The 18,515-nt window shown below is 42.3% G+C and overlaps 1 protein-coding gene across 2 annotated transcripts in view; it reads right to left on the reverse strand.

Annotated features, from left to right (window-relative positions):
- The window catches only part of LOC110498902 (spondin-1), a 124,285-nt gene extending 106,002 nt beyond the window's left edge, over positions 1 to 18,283 (reverse strand). The window contains exons 1-2 of one of the 2 annotated variants that reach the window (XM_036958288.1): positions 17,640 to 18,283; positions 1,280 to 1,386 (exon numbers count right to left, since the gene is read on the reverse strand). In XM_036958288.1, coding sequence (XP_036814183.1) covers positions 1,280 to 1,386; positions 17,640 to 17,868 — 336 coding nt within the window. In that variant the 5' untranslated portion in view covers positions 17,869 to 18,283. Of the gene's footprint in view, positions 1 to 1,279; positions 1,387 to 16,780; positions 16,919 to 17,639 lie in introns of those variants that run through there. The other variant, XM_036958296.1, reaches the window with a different exon arrangement.
- Between the last annotated feature and the right edge of the window lie 232 nt (positions 18,284 to 18,515).

The following is an 18,515-nucleotide window of genomic DNA, read 5'->3' on the forward strand; positions in this document are numbered from 1 at the left end:
GTACGTTCATGAATGCGCCTCCTTCCTGAGCGGTATGACGGCTGCGTGGTCCCATGGTGTTTATACTTGCATACTATTGTTTGTACAGATGAACGTGGTACGTTCAGGCCTTTTGAAATTGCTCCCAAGAATGAACCAGACCTGTGGAGGTCTACAATTTGTTTTCTGAGGTCTTGGCTTATTTCTTTTGATTTTCCCATGATGTCAAGCAAAGAGGCACTGAGTTTGAAGGTAGGCCTTGAAATACATCCACAGGTACACCTCCAATTGACTCAAATTAGCCCATCAATTAGCCTATCAGAAACTTCTAAAGCCATGACATCATTTTATGGAATTTTCCAAGCTGTTTAAAGGCACAGTCAACTTAGTGTATGTAAACTTCTGACCCATTGGAATTGTGATACAGTGAATTATACTGTAAGTGAAATAATCTGTCTGTAAAAAATTGTTGGAAAAATTACTTGTGTCATGCACAAAGTAGATGTCCTAACCGACTTGCCAAAACTATAGTTTGTTAGTTTGTGGAGTGGTTGAAAAACGAGTCTTAATGACTCCAACCTAAGTGTATGTAAACTTCCGACTTCAACTGTATGTGATCATAGTTCATCTATATTGTTATCCAATGATTGTACATTGGCTAATAGGACTGATGGTAAAGGCAGATTAACCACTCGCCGTCGGATCCTTACAAGGCACCCCGACCTACATCCCCGATATCTCCGTCTCTTTCTCTTAATTTAGCTGTATCATTCTGATCTCATTGAATCATTTGTCAATTATTTGTCCAATTAAGGGATTTACAATACAAAGACCTACAGTAGTAATGACATGGTTATATTACAATGTTCTTAACAACAGAATCATAATGCATATTGAATGTGTTTGATTGTCTATTATGGGTGACACAATGATAATTTGAAGAGGCCAAATGAAAACAGGATTAGAATCTTGAGACTAGAAAAGGGTTACACACTCTGGGAACCGAAGGATGCAGAACGCGAAGTGTGGGCTGAGGCTGAGCAGGCAGGTTGTGGGAGTGTTTATTCCTTTTTATGTTGTCAGGTAATTGCCAGGTAAGGAAGTGTGTTCTCACTGCTGTAGGGCACTCTCACACAGTAGGTTGTGTATTATTATCATGAGCTGAGCAAAGGAGACAACTATTTACTTGCTTTTAGCTGCTCTTATGGAGACGTTAGGGAATACGCATTTAGTCTTGAGGAAAGTGATTTTGAAGACAATTACTGAAATATGGCCACAATATACATGCATAGTACATTACCTGGAATTTGCCAGCGTAGTGGTCATCTGTGGTTCCTTCCTTCCCCTCCTTCAGAGCGATAAGGGTAAAGCCTCTGAAATAGGAGGGACTGGAGGCGTGCAGAGTCACTGGAAACAGGACAGGAGGGAAGTTTAGGGAATATACAGATGTTAGATCTTAATTTGACCAGTATTGTCGCAGCAAAATAATCCTGCTCAACAGGATTTGAATGTTAATGTTGCTTGATTTGTAGTTAGGCTATTACCTGGCCAAAATTAGGCTACATGAAAAGTACAATACTGTTAATATACACTATAAATACAAAAGTATGTGGACACGCCTTCAAATTAGTAGATTCGGCTATTTGAGCCACACCCGTTGCTGACAGCCATGCAATCTCCATAGACAAATATTGGTAGTAGAATGACCTTACTGAAGAGCTCAGTGACTTTCAACATGGCTTCGTCATAGGATGCCACCTTTCTAACAAGTCAGTCCATCAAATGTCTGCCATGCTAGAAATGCCCCGGTCAACTGTAAGTGGTAGGCCACACAAGCTCACAGAACGGCACCGCCTAGTGCTGAAACGCGTAAAAATCGTCTGTCTTCGGTTGCAAAACCAACTACCAAGTTCCAAACTGCCTCTGGAAGCAACGTTAGCACAATGACTGTTCTTCGGGAGCATCATGAAATGGGTTTCCATGGCAGAGCAGCCTCACGCACACAAGCCTAAGATCACCATGCGCAATGCCAAGTGTAGAATGGAGTGGTGTAAAGCTCACCGCCATTGGACTCTGGAGCAGTGGAAACGCATTCTGGCAATCTGGCCGTCCCACGGACCATTTGGCAGTCCGACAGATAAATGCCAGAAGAACGCTACCTACCCCAATGCATAGTGCCACCTGTAAAGTTTGGTGGAGGCGGCATAATGGTCTGGGGATGTTTTTCATGGTTCAGGCTAACCACTTAAATCTTAATGCTACAGCATACAATGACATTCTAGGCGATTCTGAGAATTTATGTAAATCGTGAAGCTCATCTGAATTTCCTGTGGTGCAAGAAAATTCTCAGCAACAAACGAGTGATCAAATTAAGATCCTATCAAAGATGAAAGATAATGTAATGTAGCCCCATCCCAGGCACTGTTGAGAGAGCAACAAACTCAGCTGGAGGAGCCTACTACAGAATGTGGGATAAAGGTATGCGCTGCTAGCAGCTCATTAGTTGCCTGCTGTTTGACTGTTTTCCAGTCAGTGATTTCAACAGGGTCAAATGTAACGTGTGTTGCGGTGGTAAAAGATTTATCTTTGAAAAGTCAGCTTTACTAACAATATTAGCTTATGGTTTCCCTGAAAACTGACAGCACACAATGCATCCTCCTTGGGCTGTATCGGGTACATTATAAAAGATAAACATTGTTAGATGTATTTACACATTCGTTAGATAATAATGTAATTCATTTTTAAGTGAACATAATTTGTATTATTAATGTAGGGTCACTGGGAGCTATTCAGACACCTGTATCGGAAACTTTGATGAGAGAGTTATGAAGAATGTAATAATATAATTGTATTTACTAATTGCACACTACTGACCTGGTTTATTTTTCCAAGGGAAAAATGCTGCTTACAATCACACAACAGTGAATTATAATGTGATAATGAGCCACTTATCACAGGCCAATGAACACCTGAAGGTTATAACCTTGCATCCCCCTAGGGGTGTCAGTTCAGCTAAACCTAGGGCATGGGTGTTAAAACAGATTTGTATTTATATTCATTCATCTATTATGTTTGTAAAATGTGAAGAAAAAAAAACGTTTTTAATAAACATTGTTTTAAGCAAAGTGGGGTGGGCAATTTTCTCTTTTTAAAAATACAAAAAATGACCCCTGCCATTAATTATCACCACAATATTAGGGTTAAAGGTCTGTGGACCGTGTGTACAATGTCAACCACTACTCAACCATATTATAAATTGACTAATTTACTCGTAGAACAGTGCATACATGCATCTATCAAGTCACAACAAGGCAGACTTCAAATGCCGACGTTAATGTGAAAGTAACCAGAGCATAAAACAGCTGATCGTGAATGCAAACTATTCCAGATAAATCCTACACATGCATTGAAATAAAATGCACACATCAAAGGATTTACTTAGGCCTCGACAGGTACGCATGAAGACAAACAAATTCGACTAAAGAACGACGAAAACACAAAATACAAAAGGTAAACGTACACATACCTTTTTAAAGGGAGCTAAGGCCCCGCCCATGATTCAGCACTGCCACATGGACAGCGCCTCGGTACAGGTAAGCATAGTGGAGCTCCGTGGCGTGGTGCTGAATAGACAGCACCTGTCTAACACCCAGCTATAGAATTATTTTGGTTGTGTGCAGTTTGACATTTGTTGGGCACAGTTATGCGTATATGAAAATCATAACTGGCATGCAGATCTTTAGAAATGGTAGGATCAATTGTAGATTATAGAATTGTAGAAAAAAGGTTGCCGATCCCCTTCTATAGGCTATATGAAGCCACCCTTGTGGAACGGTGCAAACAGTTTACTATGACAGTATCATTGTCTCATGCGCTTCCCACCAACATTGTCTAGTGCACTTCCCGCAAATTTTTGCATTTGCCTGTCTGCATTATTCTCCAGGGAAAGGAAACATTCTGTGAATACTGAAGCATTGTATCAACAAAGTGGCTCTGATAACATTGAAACATTGCATCAACAAACGAGGAGGCCCAGAGAATATTGAAACAATTAGTATCACCAAAGCGGCTCCGAGAATATTCATTGTAACATAGAGAACCATTTTTTTCCCCTGTCCAGCTTGTCTCTGTCTGATATTAGTAGTTGCACAGCCCTACGTCTACAGTATAGCTAAATAATTTAGCAATAGCCTATTTAATGACGTTTTGCCAGCCAGATTGATCAGTAAGAATATCTCATTTGAATTGAGGAAGATGGACAATCAAGGTGGAAATGCATTATACCATAGGCCGGTAGGCTACATGTAGGGATTAGGGATTCAGGCAGAGAATAATGATGACGTAGGCCTACAGCAATAAGTTTTTAAAAAGTTAACCCAACAAAGTAATTATTAATGATTTGCATTAGCTCCCTTATTTTACCAGGTAAATTGACTGCGAACACATCCTCATTTACAACAACGAACTGGGGAATAGTTACAGGGGAGATGCCAGATTGGGAATTTAGCCAAGACAGCAGGGTTAACACCCCTGCTCTTACGATAAGTGCCATGGGACCATAGAGAGTCAGGACACCTGTTTAACGTCCCATCTAAAAGACACCACCCTACGGCATAGGTATAATTTTTAAACCAGAGGGAATGGTGCCTCTTACTGGACCTCCAACAGCAGCCGGTCTCCCATCCAGGAACTAACCAAGGCTAACACCACTTAGCTTCAGAAGCAAACTGGCAGTGGGATGCAGGGTGGAATGCTGCTGGCATACAAGTAGGCCTATCATTCTGTCACTGCATTACAATGCACATTTATTATAACCTAAAACTGTTATTGTCTTTGAAGCCAAAAACAGGACATGTTTTTTAGGTAAATGCTCTAAAGGTTTTCCAAGATGGCGTAGCAGTCGCACGTGTCTTTGCATTGTTGTAACGTTCTTGTTGTAGTGAGTGAGAAGTCAGGTGCAGGAAGCAGAGAGTTCAGGTTAGTGCTACTTTAATGCACAAAACGGCGAACATAAGCCAACCCCACAAAAACACAGGGCGCACAACAAAACAAATGCCCCAAACACAGGGACTTAAACTGTCCAATGGGAAACAGGTAACCCACGGACGTGGGTTACACACAAGTACCACAAAAACAATCCCGCACACAGAGCAGGCGGGCCTACCAGTAAATAAAGCCTGACTAATCAGCCTAAAACACAAACAGGTGAAACCAATAAACCGAAAGGGGAGAAAGGATCAGTGGCAGCTAGAAGGCCGGTGACGACGACTGCCGAGCGCCACCCGAACAGGAAGGGGAGCCACCTTCGGTAGGAGTTGTGACACTTGTCATTTCTTGTCCGGTGTAGATAGTCATTTTCCTCATTTTTTTCTGAAATATTTCGTATATATTTAATTCTCACTTTCCATCCACGAACTGAATATACTTTCCTGCAACCCGCCTCACCCAATGTGGTGCGATATGCTATTTTTATACTTTAGAATCGGAACCCCATCAGGAGCTAGCCAGCTAACTAGCTAGTAGTCAGTTAGCCACTGCTAGCGGTCTTCACCATTACAGTGCCTTGCGAAAGTATTCGGCCCCCTTGAACTTTGCGACCTTTTGCCACATTTCAGGCTTCAAACATAAAGATATAAAACTGTACTTTTTTTGAAGAATCAACAACAAGTGGGACACAATCATGAAGTGGAACGACATGTATTGGATATTTCAAACTTTTTTAACAAATCAAAAAATGAAAAATTGGGCGTGCAAAATTATTCAGCCCCCTTAAGTTAATAGTTTGTAGCGCCACCTTTTGCTGCGATTACAGCTGTAAGTCGCTTGGGGTATGTCTCTATCAGTTTTGCACATCGAGAGACTGACATTTTTTCCCATTCCTCCTTGCAAAACAGCTCGAGCTCAGTGAGGTTGGATGGAGAGCATTTGTGAACAGAAATTTTCAGTTCTTTCCACAGATTCTCGATTGGATTCAGGTCTGGACTTTGACTTGGCCATTCTAACACCTGGATATGTTTATTTTTGAACCATTCCATTGTAGATTTTGCTTTATGTTTTGGATCATTGTCTTGTTGGAAGACAAATCTCCGTCCCAGTCTCAGGTCTTTTGCAGACTCCATCAGGTTTTCTTCCAGAATGGTCCTGTATTTGGCTCCATCCATCTTCCCATCAATTTTAACCATCTTCCCTGTCCCTGCTGAAGAAAAGCAGGCCCAAACCATGATGCTGCCACCACCATGTTTGACAGTGGGCATGGTGTGTTCAGGGTGATTAGCTGTGTTGCTTTTACGCCAAACATAACTTTTTGCATTGTTGCCAAAAAGTTCAATTTTGGTTTCATCTGACCAGAGCACCTTCTTCCACATGTTTGGTGTGTCTCCCAGGTGGCTTGTGGCAAACTTTAAACAACACTTTTTATGGATATCTTTAAGAAATGGCTTTCTTCTTGCCACCCTTCCATAAAGGCCAGATTTGTGCAATATACGACTTATTGTTGTCCTATGGACAGAGTCTCCCACCTCAGCTGTAGATCTCTGCAGTTCATCCAGAGTGATCATGGGCCTCTTGGCTGCATCTCTGATCAGTCTTCTCCTTGTATGAGCTGAAAGTTTAGAGGGACGGCCAGGTCTTGGTAGATTTGCAGTGGTCTGATACTCCTTCCATTTCAATATTATCGCTTGCACAGTGCTCCTTGGGATGTTTAAAGCTTGGGAAATCCAAATCCAAATCCGGCTTTAAACTTCTTCACAACAGTATCTCGGACCTGCCTGGTGTGTTCCTTGTTCTTCATGATGCTCTCTGCGCTTTTAACAGACCTCTGAGACTATCACAGTGCAGGTGCATTTATACGGAGACTTGATTACACACAGGTGGATTGTATTTATCATCATTAGTCATTTAGGTCAACATTGGATCATTCAGAGATCCTCACTGAACTTCTGGAGAGAGTTTGCTGCACTGAAAGTAAAGGGGCTGAATAATTTTGCACGCCCAATTTTTCCGTTTTTGATTTGTTAAAAAGTTTGAAATATCCAATAAATGCCGTTCCACTTCATGATTGTGTCCCACTTGTTGTTGATTCTTCACAAAAAAAAATACAGTTTTATATCTTTATGTTTGAAGCCTGAAATGTGGCAAAAGGTCACAAAGTTCAAGGGGGCCGAATACTTTCGCAAGGCACTGTAACTCGGACTCCAGCCAGCTTCAGCTCGGTCAATACCTGCCAGTCTGCACAGTGCGATATCAACCCAGAGCATATCAGACTGCTTTTTCTCTACCTCATCACCGGATTCCTGCTGCAAGCCCTTGTCCATTACACCGGATCATCGCAGCTAACTAGCTGCAGTCGAGTGGCTACTGCTGGCTAACACCTCTGTCCCGAAGAGAGCACCAGTTAGCCTTGAGCTACGCCCATCTCCCGGCTATCCGAAGAGGTCTACCAGCTAATTCTTGGGCTACAATACCTCTTTTTCCAATGGGCCTGGACCCTTTATTGCCGACATGGAGCCATACCGATCCATCACGACTGGTCTGCCGAAGTAATCGTCCGAGGAGGTTTCAACAGGCTCTTCCATTGCGAAGTTGCCTAAGGCCCATCTGCTAGCCGCAGCCTGCTAGCTGTCTGAATCGGTGTGTCTCCAGCTCACCTAGCGTAGTAGCAACTACTGAACGGCTCCCTGACTCACCTATTGCTGCTCATTGGACCCCAATATCACTCGACTACACATGCCTCTCCCTAATGTAAATATGCCTTGTCTATTGCTGGTTTGGTTAGTTATTAGTTATTATTGTCTTATTTCACTGTAGAAACCCCAGCCCTGACCTACATGCCTTAGATAGGCCTTTTGTCCCCCCCCCCCCCCCCCCCCCCCCCCCACACACACACACACACACACACACGTGGTGACCTCACCTGGCTTAACTGGTGCCTCTAAAGATAAAATCTCTCTCATCGTCACTCATTGCCTAGGTTTACCTCCACTCTACTCACATCCTACCATACCCTTGTCTGTACATTATGCCTTGAAACGATTCTACCACGCCCAGGAAACTGCTCCTTTTACTCTCTGTTCCGTACGCACTAGACAACCAGTTCTTATAGCCTTTAGCCGTACCCTTATCCTACTCCTCCTCTGTTCATCTGGTGATGTAGAGGTTAACCCAGGCCCTGCAGCCCCCAGCACCACTCCTATTCCCCAGGTGCTCTCTTTTGATGACTTCTGTAACCGTAAAAGCATTGGTTTCATGCATGTTAACATCAGAAACCTCCTCCCTTAGCTTGTTTTATTCACTGCTTTAGCACACTCCGCCAACCCTGATGTCCTAGCCGTGTCTGAATCCTAGCTTAGGGAGGCCACCAAAAATTCTGAAATTTCCATCCCCAACTACAACATTTTCTGACAAGATAGAACTGCCAAAGGGGGCGGAGTTGCAATCTGCAATCTACTGCAGAGATTGCCTGCAGAGTTCTGTCACACTATCCAGGTCTGTGCCCAAACAATTTGGGCATCTACTTTTAAAAATCCATCATTCCAGAAACAAGTTTCTCAACGTTGCCACTTGTTATACACCCCCCTCAGCCCCCAGCTGTGCCCTGGGCTCCATATGTGAATTGATTGCCAGCCATCTATCTTCAGAGTTCGTACTGTTAGGTGACCTAAACTGGGATATGCTTATTAACACCCCGGCTGTCCTACAATCTAAGATAGATGCCCTCAATCTCACACAAATTATACCAGGTACAACCCTAAATCCGTAGCCATGGGCATCCTCTTATAGATATCATCCTGACCAACTTTCCCTCTAAATACACCTCTGCTGTCTTCAACCAGGATCTCAGCGATCACTGCCTCATTGCCTGTGTCCGTAATGGGTCCGTGGTCAAATGACCACCCCTCATCACTGTCAAACGCTTCCTTAAATTCTTTAGCGAGCAGGCCTTTCTGATCTACCTGGCCCAGGTACCCTGGAAGGATATTGACCTCATCCCGTCAGTAAAGGATGCCTGGTTGCTCTTTAAAACTGCTTTCCTCACCAACTTAAATAAGCATGCCCCATTCAATTTTTTTAAAACTAAGAACAGATACAGTGGGGCAAAAAAGTATTTAGTCAGCCACCAATTGTGCAAGTTCTCCCACTTAAAAAGATGAGAGAGGCCTGTAATTTTCATCATAGGTACACTTCCACTATGACAGTGGAAATCACATTGTAGGATTTTTTATGAATTTATTTGCAAATTATGGTGGAAAATAAGTATTTGGTCACCTACAAACAAGCAAGATTTCTGGCTCTCACAGACCTGCAACTTCTTCTTTAAGAGGCTCCTCTGTCCTCCACTTGTTACCCGTATTAATGGCACTTGTTTGAACTTGTTATCAGGATAAAAGACACCTGTCCACAACCTCAAACAGTCACACTCCAAACTCCACTATGGCCAAGACCAAAGAGCTGTCAAAGGTCACCAGAAACAAAATTGTAGACCTGCACCAGGCTGGGAAGACTGAATCTGCAATAGGTAGCTTGGTTTGAAGAAATCAACTGTGGGAGCAATTATTAGGAAATGGAAGACATACAAGACTACTGATAATCTCCCTCGATCTGGGGCTCCACGCAAGATCTCACCCCGTGGGGTCAAATTGATCACAAGAACGGTGAGCAAAAATCCCAGAACCACACGGGGGGACCTAGTGAATTTTAATTTATTTTATTTATTTCACCTTTATTTAACCAGGTAGGCAAGTTGAGAACAAGTTCTCATTTACAATTGCGACCTGGCCAAGATAAAGCAGTTCGACACATACAACGACAAGTTACAAGTTACACATGGAGTAAAACAAACATACAGTCAATAATACAGTATAAACAAGTCTATATACGATGTGAGCAAATGAGGTGAGATAAGGGAGGTAAAGGCAAAAAAAAGGCCATGGTGGCAAAGTAAATACAATATAGCAAGTAAAACACTGAAATGGTAGATTTGCAATGGAAGAATGTGCAAAGTAGAAATAAAAATAATGGGGTGCAAAGGAGCAAAATAAATTAATTAATTAAATACAGTAGGGAAAGAGGAAGTTGTTTGGGCTAAATTATAGGTGGGCTATGTACAGGTGCAGTAATCTGTGAGCTGCTCTGACAGTTGGTGCTTAAAGCTAGTGAGGGAGATAAGTGTTTCCAGTTTCAGAGATTTTTGTAGTTCGTTCCAGTCATTGGCAGCAGAGAACTGGAAGGAGAGGCGGCCAAAGAAATAATTGGTTTTGGGGGTGACTAGAGACATATACCTGCTGGAGCGTGTGCTACAGGTGGGAGATGCTATGGTGACCAGCGAGCTGAGATAAGGGGGGACTTTACCTAGCAGGGTCTTGTAGAAGACATGGAGCAAGTGGGTTTGGTGACGAGTATGAAGCGAGGGCCAGCCAACGAGAGCGTACAGGTCGCAATGGTGGGTAGTATATGGGTCTTTGGTGACAAAACGGATTGCACTGTGATAGACTGCATCCAATTTGTTGAGTAGGGTATTGGAGGCTATTTTGTAAATGACATCGCCGAAGTCGAGGATTGGTAGGATGGTCAGTTTTACAAGGGTATGTTTGGCAGCATGAGTGAAGGATGCTTTGTTGCGAAATAGGAAGCCAATTCTAGATTTAACTTTGGAATGGAGATGTTTGATATGGGTCTGGAAGGAGAGTTTACAGACACCAAAGTATTTGTAGTTGTCCACGTATTCTGAATGACCTGCAGAGAGCTGGGACCAAAGTAACAAAGCCTACCATCAGTAACACACTACGCCGCCAGGGACTCAAATCCTGCAGTGCCAGACGTGTCCCCCTGCTTAAGCCAGTACATGTCCAGGCCCGTCTGAAGTTTGCTAGAGAGCATTTGGATGATCCAGAAGAAGATTGGGAGAATGTCATATGATCAGATGAAACCAAAATATAACTTTTTGGTAAAAACTCAACTCGTCGTGTTTGGAGGACAAAGAATGCTGAGTTGCATCCACCAAAGAACACCATACCTACTGTGAAGCATGGGGGTGGAAACATCATGCTTTGGGGCTGTTTTTCTGCAAAGTGACCAGGACGACTGATCCGTGTAAGGGGAAGAATGAATGGGTCCATGTATCGTGAGATTTTGAGTGAAAACCTCCTTCCATCAGCAAGGGCAATGAAGATGAAACGTGGCTGGGTCCTTCAGCATGGCAATGATCCCAAACACACCGCCCGGGCAACGAAGGAGTGGCTTCGTAAAAAGCATTTCAAGGTCCTGGAGTGGCCTAGCCAGTCTCCAGATCTCAACCTCATAGAAAATCTTTGGAAGGAGTTGAAAGTCCATGTTGCCCAGCAACAGCCCCAGAACATCACTGCTCTAGAGGAGATCTGCATGGAGGAATGGGCCAAAATACCAGCAACAGTGTGTGAAAACCTTGTGAAGACTTACAGAAAACGTTTGACCTCTGTCATTGCCAACAAAGGGTATATAACAGGATTGAGATAAACTTTTGTTATTGACCAAATACTTATTTTCCACCATAATTTGCAAATAAATTCATTAAAAATCCTACAATGTGATTTTCTGGATTAATTTTTTTTTTGTCTGTCATAGTTGAAGTGTACCTATGATGAAAATTACAGGCCTCTCTCATATTTTTAAGTGGGAGAACTTGCACAATTGGTGGCTGACTAAATATTTTTTTGCCCCACTGTATAGCCCTTGGTTCTCTCCAGTCCTAACTGCCCTTGACCAGCACAAAAACATCCTGTAGCGTTCTGCATTAGCATCGAATACCCCCTGCGATTCCAAAAAGTTTTTGGACACTTTAAAGTCATTGAGCACCTCCTCCCAGCTGCCCACTGCCCTGAGGCTAGGAAACACTGTCACCGCCAATAAATAAAGCATTTTTCTACGGCTGGCCATGCTTTCCACCTGGCTACCCCTACCCCGGCCAACAGCTCTGCACCCCCTGCAGCAACTTGCCCTGCCGCAGTCATCCCCCTCTACAAAGGTGGAGACACTCTAGACCCAAACTGTTATAGACCTATATCCATCCTGCCCTGCCTTTCTAAAATCTTTGAAAGCCAAGTTAACAAACAGATCACCGACCATTTCGAATCCCACCGTACCTTCTCCACTACGCAATCTGGTTTCCCAAGCTGGTCATGGGTGCACCTCAGCCACGCTCAAGGTCCTAAACGATATCATAACCGCCATCAATAAAAGACAGTACTGTGCAGCCGTCTTCTTCGACCTGGCCAAGGCTTTCGACTCTGTCAATCACCGTATTCTTATCGGCAGACTCAATAGCCTTGGTTTCTCAAATGACTGCCACGCCTGCTTCACCAACTACTTCTCAGATAGAGTTCAGTGTGTCAAATCGGAGGGCTTGTTGTCCAGACCTCTGGAAGTCTCTATGGGGGTGCCACAGAGTTCAATTCTCTGGCCAACTCTTTTCTCTGTATACATCAATGATGTCGCTCTTGCTGCTGGTGATTCTCTGACCCACCTCCACACAGACAACACCATTCTGTATACATCTGGCCCTTCTTTGGACACTGTGTTAACAAACATCCAAACGAGCTTCAATGCCATACAACACTCCTTCTGTGGCCCCCATCTGCTTTTAAATGCTAGTAAAACTAAATGCATGCTCTTCAACAGATTGCTGCCTGCACCAGCCTGCCCGACTAGCATCATTACTCTAGACGGTTCTGACTTAGAATATGTGGACAACTACAAATACCTCGGTGTCTGTTTAGACTGTAGCCTCTCCTTCCAGACTCACATTAAGCATCTCCAATCCAAAATTAAATCTAGAATCGGCTTCATTAATTAAATCTAGAATTTCACAACAAAGCCTCATTCACTCATGCTGCCAAACATACCCTCGTAAAACTGACTATCCTACCGATCCTTGACTTCCTTGATTTCGTCATTTACAAAATATCCTCCAATACTCTACTCAGCAAACTGGAAGTAGTCTATCACAGTGCCATCCGTTTTGTCACCAAAGCACCATATACTACCCACCAGTGCGACCTGTATGATCTCGTTGGCTGGCCCTCGATACATATTCGTAGCCAAACCCACTGGCTCTATGTCATCTATAAGTCTTTGCTAGGTAAAGCCCCGCCTTATCTCAGCTCACTGGTCACCATTGCAACACCTACCCGTATCACACGCTCCAGCAGGTATATTTCACTGGTCATCCCCAAAGCCAGCACCCCCTTTGGCCGCCTTTCCTTCCCGTTCTCTGCTACCAATGACTGGAACGAATTGCAAAAATCACTGAAGCTGGAGACTTATATCTCCCTCTCTAACTTTAAGCATCAGCTGTCAGAGCAGCTTACCGATCACTGTACCTGTACACAGCCAATCTTTAAATATCACTCCCAACTACCTCATCCCCATATTGTTATTTATCTTTTTGCTCTTTTGCACCCCAATATCTCTACTTGCACATCATCATCTGCACATGTATCACTCCAGTGATAACGCTAAATTGTCATTATTTCGCCTCTATGGCCTATTTATTGCCTTACATCGCTAATCTTCTACATTTGCAGTTGTAAATGAGAACTTGTTCTCAACTGGCCTACCTGGTTAAATAAAGGTGAAATAAAAAAATAAATAGCAAGTTGTTCAGTTGTGTTTATTTTCATACCAATACATGAAACGAACATTGCGCTAGCCTACTGGGCGAATGAATGAAAATTTAAATTAGGCATACAGCTATCACAACCTATATTTTAATAGCAATAAAACAGCTTTTGGTTTAGAATGGTCACCAAAAAAGCAGACTCCCCCACTTCCCAATTCAATTAACCCCTGGTTATCAGATTACAACAAGGAAATCAAGGCCGAGTTCAAATGCCTACATCAAATTCAAAGCAATCCACTCAATGCCTGATTCTCTGACCATCAAAGCAAACTGGCACTGTCTGCACTCTGCTTTCTACAATGAGACAAAAGGCACGCAGGTGGGCAGCTGCTCTCTGAGGGATGCTCTGCATGGTCCTAAAGCCAACCTGTCTGTACGACCTGCCTGACACCCAAATGCACTCCTTACATTTTGACAAGAAAGTGGTCCAATTGACAGACTTCTCAAGAGAACATCCCTGGTCATTCCTACTGCATCTGATCCGGAGGACTCACTAAACTCAAATTCTTTGTTTATACATTATGACTGAGTTTTGGAGTATGCCCCAGGCTATCTGTAAATGTAAAAAGAAATAAGACAATTGCAATTCCACTTACTTTTAACACTTAAGTATATTTAAAACCAAATACTTTTAGACTTTCACTCAAGTAGTATTTTACTGGGTGACTTTCACTTTTACTTGAGTCATTTTCTATTAAGGTATCTTTACTTTTACTCAAGTATAACAATTGAGTACGTTTTCGACCACTTTTTTGACTACTTAAAATGTTTGGTCTAGAGGTGGGGTATGGCATACCAAGCCTCGTCGCAAAACAGGCTAACGGGAAGCCTGGGAAAGTTCCATGGCAGAAATCAACTAAATAGGAGTGGAATTTGACACCTCAAACCAATCAAATGCCTTGCTTGGGCAGAGCTACAAAGATGCTCACCAGATTAGTGCCATAGGAGCAACAGTGTGTGAGGACTAAAAACATCATCAAAACATGCACTGGTGACAAAACATTTGACAACGTTTGCAGCACGCTGGTTTTCACAGCATTTCTCTGTTATTTTGAGGTGAGCAAAAGCTGCAGAAATGGTCTACAATGCTGGCCATGTCAATATTTTACGGCAACCATGTACTGTTTATCTATGGGGACAACTGCAGTCATTTTGCAAGCAACGTTGCTAAAATGAATAAAGAAAAATAAAATGTTATCTGTAATGCTCATCTCCTGTAGCCTAATTGTTACCTGTAATGCTCACTACCTGTAGCCTAATTGTTACCTGTAATGCTCACCACCTGTAGCCTAATTGTTACCTGTAATGCTCACCACCTGTAGCCTAATTGTTACCTGTAATGCTCATCTCCTGTAGCCTAATTGTTACCTGTAATGCTCATCTCCTGTAGCCTAATTGTTACCTGTAATGCTCATCTCCTGTAGCCTAATTGTTACCTGTAATGCTCATCTCCTGTAGCCTAATTGTTACCTGTAATGCTCATCTCCTGTAGCCTAATTGTTACCTGTAATGCTCATCTCCTGTAGCCTAATTGTTACCTGTAATGCTCATCTCCTGTATCCTAATTGTTACCTGTAATGCTCATCTCCTGTAACCTAATTGTTACCTGTAATGTTCATCTCCTGTAGCCTAATTGTTACCTGTAATGCTCACCACTTGTAGCCTAATTGTTACCTGTAATGCTCATCTCCTGTAGCCTAATTGTGGTCTACCTATTTTTATACTGTACCTCAATTACAAGGAGTGGATTTGCACTAAACATTTTATGTCAGCACTTAATTAAAAGGCATGTACAAAATCTGGTATATGGTTTCCCTCATACATTGTCTACTGGTATAATTTTAAATTGAGAACATATAGCTCAACATTTAAACAATGTCTGAGTTGAGCTACGCTCTGCTTCAGATGCCCATAAGGCCAGTAATGCCATCATACTGTAGGCCTGTGACTCCATTGGCAATGCATGCCATATGATAAGCTGCAAAATGTATTCACATAGCTGATATACTGAGAGAGAGTGAAAATCAAATAAAACCGACTTGGGATCTTACAACTACACAAAAATGCAATGTTCATTTGAGAATACACAGAAACACAAACATAGACACGGAACCCCTTCTCCTCTTTATTGCAAGATTGTGATATGTGATATGATTAATCAACATTGATACTAGTTCATTTTGAATAATAGTTTAATAATTAAAACAAGTTTAAAAACTTCACTTCAAAGAATCAACACTTTGTCACTTCAAAATGTACAAATAAGATTACCTGTATGTAAAGATTAGACATCTTAGTCAAAACAGCAATAGATAATTGTACGCTATTATTACTAAACCATCATTTCAGGGGAACAAAAACAACTCCATACTAGCAGTGGCCAAACTTGCTCCAGTGATCCCTGATCTACTGGGTGAGCAGACTTCTATTCCAGCCCAACAATAGCACACTTGATTATCAACTCATTATAAAACAGAACCCTGCACACCCAGCAGACTTCCAGCAAGGTTGGCCTGCTCAGATTTCAATAGGTTTATACATTATGTGTGATGTTTAACTGTATTATGTATTTGGCAACATAGGCAGGCCTACACATATGACCCATGGCATATAGGATATACCCTTAGTCTTATGTGACATTCATTGGGACCTCTTTTAATCTGCAAACAGGCTTTCAGTTTTCGATATCTGAGGACAGAAAACGTCACAAAGAAACAGACTTCATTATGATAAAATTAGACAGCACTCAATATTATGTTGCTATTATCTCTGGCCTTATGGTTTTTCCCTCCTGGGTCTGGAACTGGAGAATATTTTCATAATGTCCTCCCACAAAATTACCTGCCCAATCCAGTAGCCTACAATCTCCCTTTACTGACAGCTAGAGCTGCAATTTCACCCTTTTCCATGGCTGTTATCTACAAATGTATTTGGAGACTGTTTTTAATTTAGAATGATTACACCAAGATATCTAGCTAATATACAATTAGCTAGCAAGTGCCATTTAATTCACTTAGCTAAACGGTGTGCAATGTTGGCCATTTGGCTAGCAGCTCAGTTGAGTTCGCTTACAAAGTGGCGAACTGTAGCCACATAGCTAGCTAATAATACACTTTTAAAAAAAAAACATTTAAACATGTATTTACTTACTTGAATAGGTTATCCCACTGCCTCTATTTTTTGGGTCCTTACAAAAATAAAATAAATGGGCAATCTTCACGATATTTTCGGTGTAAGCAAAGCACAGCCATGTGGACGAATGGAAACAAGGAAATCAATGTTTGTCACCAAAGCGATTTAGAACGTGTTATGACGTTTGACTTTACCAGCATAAATCCCCCCCCCCCCCCCCCCCCCCCCCCCCTCTCTCTCTCTCTCTATCTCTCTCTTTATCTCTCGCTCTCTATCTCTCTATCTCTCTCGCTATCTCTCGCTCTCTCTTAGAAAAAAGGGTTCCAAAATGGTTATTCGCTGTCCCCATAGGAGCACCCTTTTTGGTTCCAGGTAGAACCCTTCTGGTTTCCATGTAGAACCCTCTGTGGAAATGATTCTAACCCCAAAAGGTTCTACCTGGAACTAAAACGGTTCTTCAAAGGGGTATTCTCTGGGGACAGCCAAATAACCCATTTAGGCTCTAGATAGCACATTTTTTTTACCAAGAGTGCATGGCATATTGACATCTTTCCTGAGAGTGCCAAACGCATAATATGTGTTACTTTCACTAATATGTTTGTTCAGTGCAGATGCAATTGTTTTGATACAAGTATTGCACTTGTCTTCAGGTGTCATATTGAGGTGTGATTAGTAGCTCTGGTTAGCTACATTTGTCACAATTACGCAATGGAAGTGACTTGCGCACGGAATCTAAACTTGACTTATTAGTGTGTTAGACAACTGAAGTAGGTTATACTTTCTGAGAGTTGTCCTTTTCAAAGTCACTCCAATTTGGTGGATATATGCAAAGCCAAGCAAGTAACGATACGTAAAATGTGCTCTTATTGTTGTATACCTCTGTATGTGCTTGCAGGTTGGTAATTTTCTGGGTCCCCCTCGACTCTTAGCCGAAACTCATTGTAGCCATCTCTCCGTGTACCCTGTGTCTGTGCCCGTAAAATCCTGCCGCAATATCCATCCGACTTCGCTTGCTTATCTGTTGGTTCCTCGACGAACGTGAGAGCATTGCACACACAATTGGAGACAAAATACTGCAAAAGCAGAAAATTCAAATATATTCCCATTATTGATGGTGTGGTGGGAAGTTATTTATTCCACCTCTACAAAGGAAACAAAATAGAGGATGTATTATCTCCCTACAGTTCCCAACTACGGAATTCCTGCAAACTATTAGCCCTGACACTTGGTAATAAATGGTGAGAGAAACCGCGGTGAATCCATCCCAGACAGAGCGGGTTTCGAAGTTCGATGGCACTGCTTCAGCATACAGTTACACTGATCTGAGAGGAAAGCGGTGATAGGTAGCTTGAGTGTTGAGTTAACGGAGTAATTCTCAGGGTCCGGGAAATAGCGAAGAGCAGCAGCACAGCTGTCCCCGACAACGAGGGAATAACTAGATTGTAGCGATGAAGGCAGCAGAGTATAAACAAAACCCAGACATTCCTAATCACCCCTGTGACCGAGAGGTGCATTTGACATTCTTGGTGAGACGCAGCAAAACTGTCGGCCAATGGTTACACAGCTATTTCACAAGTCAATTAGAATATAGCAGGGCGCTCATAACAATAATGCGCCTTTTCTTGTATTAATGATAATGGTAAGGCAAATGTTTGGTGTGTGCTCAATGATTTACTTTTGACGATTATACAATTTTACCGTTTATATAGTGCAAAATTATTTGCGTGACGTTTTCTTCCCGATTAACAATGAG

The sequence above is a fragment of the Oncorhynchus mykiss genome, chromosome 2, assembly GCF_013265735.2.
Source record: "Oncorhynchus mykiss isolate Arlee chromosome 2, USDA_OmykA_1.1, whole genome shotgun sequence".
Classification (NCBI taxonomy): Eukaryota; Metazoa; Chordata; class Actinopteri; order Salmoniformes; family Salmonidae; genus Oncorhynchus; species Oncorhynchus mykiss.